General features: G+C 56.1%; 1 protein-coding gene across 1 annotated transcript; it reads left to right on the plus strand.

Moving 5' to 3' along the window:
• Nucleotides 1–2,334: 2,334 nt before the first annotated feature.
• Nucleotides 2,335–11,496, plus strand: FAM110A (family with sequence similarity 110 member A). The gene is made up of 2 exons (XM_008052403.2): nucleotides 2,335–2,374; nucleotides 9,958–11,496. The coding sequence occupies exon 2, from the start codon at nucleotides 10,048–10,050 to the stop codon at nucleotides 10,933–10,935; it is 888 nt and encodes a 295-aa protein (XP_008050594.1). The 5' UTR covers nucleotides 2,335–2,374; nucleotides 9,958–10,047; the 3' UTR covers nucleotides 10,936–11,496.
• Nucleotides 11,497–11,900: the final 404 nt, after the last annotated feature.

The following is an 11,900-nucleotide window of genomic DNA, read 5'->3' on the forward strand; positions in this document are numbered from 1 at the left end:
GCGCCCGCTGCGTGCGTCCCCTCCGCGTGGCCCCGGCGCGCCACTTCGCAGGGAGGGAGCTGAGGCCCGGAGAGGCGAGAGTCCTGGTGCGGCAAGGACTGGCGGAGAGGCCCGCCCAAGTCCTCCCGCGCCACCTCGCAGCCGCTGGTCTAGGCGGATCCTGGGGACAGGAAGCCGGTGGACGCGTCCCCAGCCTCGTCCGCAGGGACGCGCGCGGCCCGTGAGCCACCTAGCGGCCCGCCCCTTCCTCGGGTCCCGTCTTTGGCGTCTGTCTTTCCTCCGCAGGCGTCAGAGCTGGACTCAGAGCTCGTTCGGGCCCTCCTCTCAGAGGCCTCTCTTTGGAAATCGGACGGGATCGACGTTTCTGAGCTAGGCGTCGGTAGCAGACTCCGGTTCCCTGGGCGGCTGCTGGCCTCTTGGGAGCTTGCCTCAGTTTGGGGTAGAGACTTTGCAGCTGAGGGTGGGGCCGGGACTCTCCTAGGTGGAGGATCTTCGGCCTAAGCCAGACCTTGCTCTGTCTTCTGGGGGCGCTCCTCCCTCCCCCGCGTTGCTATTGTTGGTCTCTTTTTGTAGGTGGGGAAACTGAGGTTCTAAGAAGCTAAGCCCCTTTCCTAAAACCGCGGTGAGACTGGGCGATGCAGGGGTTGGCTCCTAGTACCCCTGGCTTCAATCCTAGACACTCAGAATGGTAGGATTTGAGTCTCAAACCTCTTCACAAGGGAGTTACTTACCCTCTGGTCTCCTCTGGACCCTCCTCTTGGCTTTGAAAGAAAACAAGTCTTTCATTCATTCTTTCAACAAATGTTTATCGATGTCATATGCCTTCCCCTCACCCTGTAGGTTTTGTTTCCTCAGTAGCGTTTTCTCCATCTTCTGTCCCATTACTTTACTTATTTGTGAGATTATTATCTTCTCCCACTGGGATGTGAGGCGAATCTGGGGCTAGGGTGAGGCTACTGAGGCACTTACCAGGGTGAAATTCAGGGATGCCTGAAACCCCAGTCATCAAGATCACCGAAGCTAACATGCACTGGCCTTTTTCTGTGTGTTCCACTGGTGGGAGGCCAGCTCAGATAGCCTCCATGGAATGCAGTCCCTGCACCTCTGTCACAATGATAAGTGCGTCCCCCAGGCCCAGCCATCCTACTTCCAGGCAAAATGGTGTAGGTGCAGTGATGCCACAGTTTGGTCTGTAATAGGCGGAAACGACACACGCTAAGTGGCCATCCGTGGGGGCTGATGGGACATTATACTGTGCATTTGTGAGAAAGGGTGTGGGTGCTCTTTATGTACTGATGTGGCATGAAGAACAGCATGTGATATTTAGCAAAAAAGAGCAAGAAGAAGACAGTATACATAGCATGACGTGATGTGGAAAAGAAGAGGAAGTATGTATGTTCATGCCTGCTTGCATCTGCCTCAGTATCCCTGCAAGGATAAACAACTGTCTGGTCACAGTGGTGCCTGCAGGAAGGAGAACTGGGGACAGGGCTGGGAGGCTGGGAGGGAGGTTCTTTTTTTACTTCATTACCTTTCTAGTTTTTGAACTTTGAGCTATGTGCATGTAATATATATATATATATATATATATATATATATGTATAATCATGAGGCCACTGCCCTGTCACTGGCTTGCTGTGTGACTTTGGGCAAGTTTCTTTACATCTCTGGGTTGAGATAAGCCATGATGGTGAGTTCAGATGGCAACCAGGACAAGGAGTAGGCTTGGCTATGGGTCTGTCCCAACCCAAACCCTGGCCATCCTGTGTGTCAGGCCTATCCATAAGGCCTTGCATGTGGTGTCTGTCTTGTTCAGTCCCCACTGCAAGCCGTTTTGTCTGAAACCTAGAAGATTGAGTTGGTAGAGTTGTCATATCAGTGGGTCTAGCACCCACCCCCACGCTCCTCCCACAGCCAGCTCACCTTTCCCTTCCTGAGCTTTGTGCAAGGCTGACTTCTGGGCAGGCTAGGGCATGAGTGACTGGGAAGACTCCAGAAATAGCTCCTGCCTGGTGTGGCCCTGGAGGAGGCCAAGCTGGGTGTCTCTGACCTGGACAGCTGGGCTGAAATCGAGCGGGCGCTGCCCCACAGACTAGCCCCTCGCTGCGACTTGGAGCCTTCCTGATCTCCTCTGGGGCAGGCGAGGGCCTCCCTGTCTCTCCCCGAGTATGGACTGGGTTTCCACTGAGGGGAAAGAGAGGCAGGTGGAAGGAAGGGGCGGTGGGTGGAGAGTGTTATGATGATGACAACCATTAGAGACCACACTTCCCGTCCCCCACCAGGAATGAGAATCACCAACACTCTCAAGCACTTACTGTGTGTGAAGTACTTACAAGTATGGACTCATTGGATTTCCTCAGCTCTATGATATGAGGTGATACCACTGTTCTTTCCATCTTGCAGAGGGGAAACTGAGTACAAGAGGGGTTTAATACTTCACATAAGGTTAACCCAAGGTGGAGTCTGGCTGCAGATTTTGTACTGTTTTCTTTTCTTTCTTTTTTGTTTTTTGTTTTCTGAGTTGGCGTCTCACTCTGTTGCCCAGACTGGAGTGCAGTGGCCGCTCCCGGCCACCGCAGCCTCGACCTCCTGGGCTCCAGCGATCCTTCTGCCTCAGCCTTCCAAGTAGCTGGAACTACAGGCGCGTGTTACCACACCCAGCTAATTTTTTTGATTTATTATAAAGATGAGGTCTCCCCAAGTTGCCCAGGCGGGTCTCGAACCCGCGGGCTCAGGCAATCCACTCACTTCAGCCTCCCAAGGCACGGGATTACAGGCTGAGCTACCGAGCCCAGCTTTAACTACCTTTTAGTGTACAGCTCAGTGGTATTAAGTCCATTCATGCTGTTGTGCAGCCATCACTAACGTTGCAAACTGAAATAAACACCAGCTCCCCTTTCCCGCTGCCCAGCCCTTGTCATCTACTGTCTCTCTGTGGGTTGACCACCCTGGGCACCTCATGAGGTGAACTCACACAGTGGTGGTCCATTGTGCCTGTCTCACTTAGCTTAGCATCATATATATTTCATCCACGTTGTAGTACGTGCCAGAATGATGATCTGTGTCTGTACCATACTTGTTTATCCACCTCTCTCGATGGACACTTGGGTTGCTTTGGCTGTTGTCACTGGGGCTGCTTTGAACGCAGGAGTACAGGTATCTGCTTGAATCCCTGCTTTGAATTCTTTTTTTTTTGAGTTGGAGTCTCACTCCGTCGCCCAGACTGGAGTGCAGTGGCCGCTCCCGGCCACCGCAGCCTCGACCTCCTGGGCTCCGGCGATCCTTCCGCCTCAGCCTTCCGAGTAGCCGGAACTACAGGCACGCACCACCACGCCCGGCTGATTTTTTGATTTATTGTAGAGATGAGGTCTCGCTGCCCAGGTGGGTCTCGAACCCGCGGGTTCAGGCAATCCACTCACCTCAGCCTCCCAAAGGCGCGGGATGACAGGCTGAGCCACCAAGCCCAGCTTGCTTTGAATTCTTGTGGGTGAGGACCCGGGAGTGGAACTACTGGATGACCCTATGGTGATTCTGCTTAATTTTTTGAGGAACCTCCTTGCTGTTTTCACGGTGACTGTGGAAAGCATTCCCAGCAGCAACATACATGGTTGTCATTCCTTGCCATCCTCACTGACACTTGTCATCTCCTGTTTATATCTGTGTATTTTTATAATGGCCATTCTCACGGGTGTGATGTGGTATCTCATTACAGTCTTCATTTGTATTTCCCTAATGATTAATGATGTGGCCCGTCTCTCTTGTGTGTATTGGCCATGTGTACATTTCTTTGAAGGAATATCTTTCCAAGTGCCTCTGAACTCTTAACCATTACCCATGCTGCTCTTAGATCTGTAACCTCTGAGAGCAGGGGATCAGCGTTCCGGGCTGATAGAGACCTTCCCCAGGAGCCTGACACTGGGGGAACTGCTTGGTTGAGTATTACAGCTCACATCCTGGTGACATTTGTTATGCACAGGCCTCACACTGGTAGGGAGGCACTGTTGTGAATCCTGTTTTACAGTTGGGGAAACTGAGGCATGGAGAAGTTGAGGATTCTGCCTGAGGTCTTATAGCGAGTCACTGGTGGATTTGGATGGTCTCTGGGGTCCATGCTACCCCTGCAGGGGTGGCTGGGGATAGAGGGGCAAAGGCCACCACAGGCTGCAGCACCAGCAGGTGCAGATGTTGGACATAGTGTCTTTGGAGAAACAACAGGGCTTGGCTGGGTGTGGACAGAGCCCAGCTTGAATGGGGGTGACTTGAGGTTGGAGGAGGAACAGGCTTGGGAGCAGGGTCAGGTTTGGGGGGATCTTGGTGTCTAGGATTGCAGGTTGTGGGGGAGTCTTGGAGTCCAGGTGAGCTAGCCTTTTTTTTTCTTCTCACAAGATATTTATCAATTACAAAGGGACAATAATAACTATACAGTAGAGAAATCTGGCAGATACCACCTTAAGCAAGGAATCTGCTGATCACTAAGATTGTGACAAACTGTTACAGGTGGGTATGGTGCCTCATCTGTAGTCCCAGCTACTCAGGAGGCTGAGGCAGGAGGATCCCTTGAGCCCAGGAATCTGAGGTTGCAGTGGGTCATGATTGCACCTGTGAACAGTCACTGCACTTCAACCTGGGCAACATTGTGAGACCCTGTCTCTAAAACATGAAAAGAGACTCCTGCTGAGATGGGCTGAGAAGGACACAGCATCACTTCTGTGTTGTTCCTGACAGTTATGTTGAACTCTCTTTCCCTTTCTTTCTGTCTTCCTTTTTTCCTTCCTTCTTTTCCTTTCCTTTCTTCCTCTCCCTCCCTCCCTTCCTCCATCCATCTCTCTTTCTCTTTCTTGGAATCACTGACAGGCCAAAATGGTGCATGTACCATGGGTGCCAAAAAATGAATATGCATTTTAAGCAGTGTGATCTATGTGATCTACTTTTCAAAGTTGAATTGAATTATGTAGCAATGTATAATTGCAGAAGTCAAACGTGACTTGTGTTATCTTTTATTGGTTATTGGTTATTGGTATATATTGAGTATTACAATTTTAATACAGTTTTTTCCTTTCTTAAAATGTGTATACATTTTTTTGGCACCCTACGTTCTTTAAGGTGTACTTTTTTTTTTGAGTCAGAGTCTCACTCTGTCACCCAGACTGGAGTGCAGTGGCACACTCCCGGCCACTGTAGCCTTGACCTGTTGGGCTCCGGCGATCCTTTCGCCTCAGCCTTCCAAGTAGGCAGAACTACAGGTACATGCTACCATGCCTGGCTCATTTTTTATTTATCGTAGAGACAAAGTCTCGCCAAGTTGCCTGGGCAGGTCTTGAACCTGCGGGCTCAGGCAATCCACTTGCCTCTGCCTCCCAAAGTGCTGGGATTACAGGCTGAGCCACCGAGCCCAGCAATGTGTACATCTTGATGAGTGGCCTGGGCCTTTGAGGTGGACTGGGTCCAGTCCAGCCACTCGGTCAATGGTGTTTCCTCTTGGGTCTGGTCCCTGGAGAAAGAAAACATGGAAGGGTGTGATGGAGCACCCAGTCCAGTGGGAGAAATAGGGAACGGGTGATAATACATGACTATCTAAAATAACAGATGCGATGAACACTTGGCAGGGAATAAAATGGACGAAATGTTGGTGGGAGCCTCTCAGGGTGGTCAGGGAGGACCCTCAGAGGATATGACATTTGAAGTGGGACCCAGAGAAGGTGAGGGAAGAGGTTCCAGACAGAGGACAGCTGGTACAAAGGCCCCAAGGCAGGAAAGATTGTGGTTTGTTCAGAGCAGCAAGAAGGGCTTTGTGGCTACAGCAGGAAAGACATCAGGGATGAGGTGGGAGAGTTGGGCAGGTCCAGCATCCCGGAGGGCCTGAGGGCCAAGTGGGAGTTTGGATTTTATTTTAAAGGAGCCCCAGGAACGTTTAAGCGCTGCGGTGATGAGGTTCAATTTCTGCTGGGAAAACACTGCCATTATTACTCCCATTTTACAGCTGAGGAAACTGAGTCGCAGACCGTCACCAGGGAGGGCTTCCTATGGTGGCTTCTCCCCCTGGAGCCAGACAAGGAGGCTGTAGATTATTTAGGTGTTCCTTTGGAGGTACATCTGAGCGGCCAAAGCCCAATAGCGAAAACACTCTTCCCCCTTCCCTCCCCAAAATTGAGCCTGTTTCTCCATTTACCAGCTGTTTGAGGTTGGGCACGTGACCTTACCTCTCAGAGCCTCAGTTTTCACATCTGAAAGTGAGTATAATAATAGTGTCTACCTCACAAGGTGTGTGTGAGAATTAAATGAGTCAACATATATCAAGAGCTTAGGACAGTGTCTGGTATAAAGACGCACTCAGAAGAGATTTGTGCTTTCTGTTTTATTATGAAATTTGTATTGCGGCTTTGCAGTTACTGTTAGGGTGCGCTGGCCTGCGGGTCACTGGGGCTCCAGATGTGCGGTGGGCGGTCCCGGCTCCAGGAAGAGCTTCCAGGTGGGCCTGGAACGGATCCGACCGGTTCCTGGCCCGGCCAGCTGCCAGCGCTCGGGGCTCTGGCCCCTGCTGCCCTTCCTCCCCCCTTTCGGGTAATACCCGGGCCAGCGAGTTCACCTGCCGCTGCCGCCGGAAGTTGCGCAAACGCAGGTTACCTGGGCCCGGGTGGGCCGGGCTGGAGGCGCGCAGGCCGGCGGCGCGGGCGCAGCCAGGTACGTGCGGACCGGGAGGCAGGGCGTCCGTCGGGGTGGGGGCGGCCGGGGCGCCCCTCCCTCCCAGCGGTGGCGGGAATTGGGCTGGGACGCACCTCTCGGGCGAAACAGGACTGCAGGGTTCTGCCGTCAGCACCCTCATTTGAGAGCCAGGCAACCCGAACGCAACGAGGGGCGGCGAGCGGCGGGTGTCACGGCTCTGCTCGCTGCCCCCTCCGCCGCCGGGAATCCCCTGGATCGCCCCGAAGTGAGGGAGAGCAGCAGCCGGAGTAGGGATCCGAGTCCCCGCCACTCAAGTCCGCGGCTTCCAGCCGGTGGGGAGGAAGCGAGGTGGGGCCGGCGCCTCTGGGAGTATTCCTGGCAGCGCTGGAATCCGAGGGTGGGGGCTTTGGGAGTGAGTCCCATCCGGGGCTCGGGACCAGCTTCACCTGCGGGAGCCGCGGACTCCGTGTGCCCACCTGTGACTCCCTGATGCGCCTGTCTCCTGCCTCCTGTGTCGGCGGCTCCGGCTAGGGCCCACCCTTCTGCGGGAGCTTAGGACTCCTGGGGGACTCGTCTGCGGACCTGGGTGGCCAAAGGCCTGAAGACAAGGCGCCTGGCTCACAGAGCCTTGCTGCCAGGTGAGAGAGCTGGGTCTCTATCCTCGCCGTGATCTGGAGGCTCGGGACGTTCTATTTTTATCCTCATTTCACAGGTGCGGACACCAAGTATGTCCAGGGCGCAGCTGCTTGCGCGAGGTGCTCAGGAGGGGTGGGGAAGCACGAACCTGCGGCGCCCACGACGGGATTGGCCCTCGCGGAGGGGACCCTGGGGCCAGCAGCTCGGGCGGAGGGACCGGAGTGGGGGTAGGGGAACGTGGGCTTCTGCCCTGGCCCTGCCCGTCTGGCCTCCTTCCTCCCTCTTTCCCCATGGAGCCCGCGAGGGAATCTCCGCTGCCAACGGGTTGGACTGGTTTGGGAGGTTGGGCCCGGGGGTGGGGCAGGGTCGGGCAGCCTGGGCCGCCCTCCTCGAGGCTGCCTTCCCCCCCCAGGTCTGCTGAGGGGGGTTGGCCCTGAGTGGCCTTCCTTCCTGGTTCATGCCATCCCTTCTGCCTCTGCAGCAGCATTTGCCCTGAGCCCAAGGTTCTAAGTCAGTGGTTGTGGAGCCAATGGCGGGGGGGGCAGATGTCTTTGCAGACGTATGTGTTTTTTTGTTTGCCCAGTACATGCAGTGTCTTTAAGTTCATTATTACTGAATGTGCTGGCAGTGAAGAATCCAGAGTTTTCCTGCGCATCTGACTTCTCGGCTTCCCAGAACATGGTGGTGACCACCTTGGACCCATAGACCCTCTGAAACTAGGTGTGCTGGGCCCTGGTTCATCCTGGCCTGCTGGTCAGCACTGGGCCCATGTTTATAGAATACCTACTGTATCGGGAGCAGTATCCCAAAACTGAGATGTGGTGAGCAAAAAAGACAAAAACCCATGCCCTCAGGGAGCTGACGTGTCAGGTCATGGGGACAGCAGAGTAAAACAACATAGCAGCAGCAGAGTGAGCGATACAGTCCTGGCACAGGTGATGAGGAGGAAAAGATGAGTGTGGGAGGACCGTGGGGGAGAAGCAAGATGCGTCGTTGAAACTAGTGTGGTCAGGGCAGGGTTTGTATGAATTTGTGCCTTATTTGTCTATTCTGGCACCTGGGGTGGTCACTTCTCTGAGTCTCAGTTCCCTATCTACAAAATGGGGTGACAATGAGACACCAGGTTGTGGGAGGAGATGATGTCAAATGTCACATTCAGTAGGGGTCCTTGGCTCCCACCCAATCTGGATCACCCCCTCCTGGGCTTCTGGATGTCTAGGTGGGGCTGTTCAGTATACCTTTCTGTCATGGATGGAAATGCTGTGTGCGGTGCTGTCTAGTACAGTGACCACGGGCCACACGTGGCTTTTGAAAGCCTGAAATGTGGCTAGTGTGATTCAGGAGCTGATTTTTAAGCTTTTATTTCAGTTAAGATTGAATAGCCACATGTGGCTGGTAGTATTGAATGGGACAGCACAGGTCTAGATGGCTTGAACTGCAAGTCTTCTTGGGGAGCAAGAGGATTTGTAAGCCCCATTTTACAGATGAGAATGTGCGAGACTTGGCTTATGGGTTTTCTTCTTGCCCTATCTTCAAGGGTCCTGGGTAGTGAGGTCTCTTTGTATCCCCATCCCATCCTTAGCAACAGGGACAGGATTGGCTTGATGTCTAGGGCATCAGGCCCTGACACTTGGGCAACCTTGTGAACACTTGTGCATCCAGCCTTAGGCCTTCCTGCCAGTGAGGACGGGGTGAGCATCCTGCCTGTGAGGACAGGGATGAGCATTCTGCCTGTGAGGATGCGGTGAGCGTCCTGCCTGTTAGGACGGGGATGAGTGTCCTGCCAGTGAGGACAGGGATGAGTGTCCTGTCAGTGAGGATGGAGGTGAGTGTCCCTTGGCTGCCGGCAGGTGGAGGGTCTACTGGATGCCCCCACTCAGGGCTGTGTGATCTTGGGCATTTCCAAATGACTTGTCTCCGAGCGGCATAGCTCAGGGTTGACATTTCCATCCGACGGGTGTTCGAGGATTGCCGTGGCCACTCAGGTCCCAGCTGGAAACCAAGGGTGTCTGTGCTCCACTGGAGGGGCGAGGGCTTTCTCTTCTCCTCCCTTGCAAACTCTGCTCCTGTGCCTGGGGCCTGGCATGTCTGAGCAGGTGGAGGCGCAGGGCAGCTTCCTGCCTGGGTGGGTAGGGGGTGGAGATGGTACCAGGCTCCCTGTGAACGTTGCAGACTGAGTGTATGCTGGAGCCCTTTCTCCTGGTCCCTTCATCCTGATGTCACTGGGCCAGCGCCTGCTTGGAGGGGAGGGACAGAGGCGCCTGCTCAGCTCAAGCAAGCCGGTTGCCTCTCTGGGCTTGCTTCCCCATCTGTGAAATGGGCTGTTGAGAGGACTCCAAGGTTGGGCTGGCTGGTGCCCAGCACAACCTGGAGCCTGCTCTGCCCCCTTTCGAGCGCGTCTTGCCCTGCCTCTTCTGTGCAGGCTGCCGGGTCTTTCTTCCCTAGCATGTGTCTTCCCTCTGCCTCAGCTGGGCCTGGTCCCCGGGAGAGGGGGCGGGGGGAACCACAGGCCTCGCGGCAGTTGCTCTCTGCTGATTGGCGGCCTGTAGGGCAGGGGCGTGGCCTCCGCCTTATAGCTGTGAGGGCGTCTCCGCTTCGCTCAGCACCGGCTGAGCCTTTGTCAGAGAGCGCTCAGCCCCTTTCTTTCCTTCGCTGCAGCAGTTGCCGGCGCCCAGCTGCCACTCTTTGCCCGGATCCCTGTGTCCTCATTCCTCTGGGCTCTCCGAAGCCTTCAGGTATGTAGTAGCCATGCCTGTGGACACGCTGACCCCCGGAGCCCCCGCCGCCCCCGCCCTTCCTTTCCGCCTGCGGACCAGGGTCCCCGGCTACCTCCTGCGGAGGCCAGCGGACGTCGGAGCCCGGAAGCCCAGTGCTGTGGAGCGCCTAGAGGCCGACAAGGCCAAGTACGTCAAGAGCCTGCATGTGGCCAACACCCGCCAGGAGCCTGTGCAGCCTCTGCTGTCCAAACAGCCACTCTTTAGCCCGGGGACTCGCCGCACAGTGCTCACGCCCAGCCGCCGTGCCCTGCCTGGCCCCTGCCGCCGGCCCCAGCTGGACCTGGACATCCTCAGCAACCTCATCAACTTGTGTGACAGTCCTGTGTCCCCCGCTGAGGCCAGTCGCACCCCTGGGCGGGCAGAGGGAGCCCGCCAGCCCCCGCCAGCCACCCCTCCACGCCCACCGCCCAGCACGGCTGCCGTCCGCCGAGTGGACGTCCGCCCCCTGCCTGCCTCACCTGCCCGGCCCTGCCCGTCACCAGGTCCTGCCGCCGCCTCCAGCCCAGCCCGGCCGCCGGGTTTGCAACGTTCCAAGTCGGACTTGAGCGAGCGCTTCTCTCGGGCAGCTGCCGACCTTGAGCGCTTTTTTAACTTCTGCGGCCTGGACCCCGAGGAGGCTCGGGGATTGGGCGTGGCCCACCTGGCGCGGGCCAGCTCGGACATCGTGTCTCTGGCTGGGCCCAGCGCAGGGCCGGGCAGCTCTGAGGACGGCTGCTCCCGCCGCAGCTCAGCGACTGTTGAGGAGCGGGCCCGGGAGCGTGTCCCCTACGGTGTGTCAGTGGTGGAGCGCAATGCCCGCGTCATCAAGTGGCTATATGGGCTGAGGCAGGCACGGGAGACCCCCGCAGCTGAGAGCTAGGCCCCAGGACTCGGCGTTTGCCACAGGACAGATCTTAGGAAGGCAACAGGTCCCTTGACCTCTTGCTTCCGTTCCTGGATCTGGGCATGCTGGAGGCTGTGAACTTGGTGTAAGGCAGAGGCATAGAAGCTGGGCCTGCGTCCCCTGGCAAAGACTGACCCTGGAGAGAGTGGTTCTCGGCTTGGACACTCCGCCCCTCATGTGAGGTTTCTGCCAGAAGAGTGCCCTCTCGGTTCCTCTTGTGGGGCTACGTTTGGGGTGCTTGCCCTCCCCACTGAGAGTGAGGAGCTGAGGGAGTCTACCAAGCCTGTCTCCCCGGTGGCTCTGTTTCTTCCTTCCTTCCTTGGCTTCTGCCCTTTGCTGACTTCCTTTTCCTTACCCAGCGGGCCCTGACTCCCTGGGAACTCATCCTGGGGTGGGGGCAGGGGAGAGGAGGCTTAGCTGCTGCTCTTCCTAGGTCTTGGCAGCCAGCCTAGGTGGGTAGATGACAGGAGGGACTGGTTAGCAGTCTGCACTGCTCTGACTTCCCTCCCTGTGGTTAATAAACACAAATGCTTGTTTCTCAAGGGCAAGGCCTTCAGACTCTTCTGTGTTCACGAGGGCAGGGGGTGGGACTTCAAAACTTGGTAATTGTTCAGCCCAAGATCTGGTGGGGCATGAGGTCAGCCGCTGGCCTGGCCTGAGACTTGCCCCCAGGTGGTCCCAGGACTCCTCTGGGAGGCTGGCCGGCCGGCGTCCTTTGTGAAGGAAGAAACGGAGGTCTAGCCACAGAGTGAGTTGGGATAGGGCTGGAAGTAGGATGGGGTCTTTCCCCTACTCCAGGAAGGGGGCTGCAGGGAGAGACTGACGGGTGCACAGACCTTCCCAGCCAGGAGAATTCCATCCCACCCCCTGCTCAGTTCCCAAGGGTGCAGGAGGCTCAGAGAGGGCAAAACTTGAACCCAAATCACACAGCCATAGAGGGA

This window comes from Carlito syrichta, unplaced genomic scaffold, assembly GCF_000164805.1.
Source record: "Carlito syrichta isolate Samal-C Ts95f unplaced genomic scaffold, Tarsius_syrichta-2.0.1 Scaffold274096, whole genome shotgun sequence".
Lineage (NCBI taxonomy): Eukaryota > Metazoa > Chordata > Mammalia > Primates > Tarsiidae > Carlito > Carlito syrichta.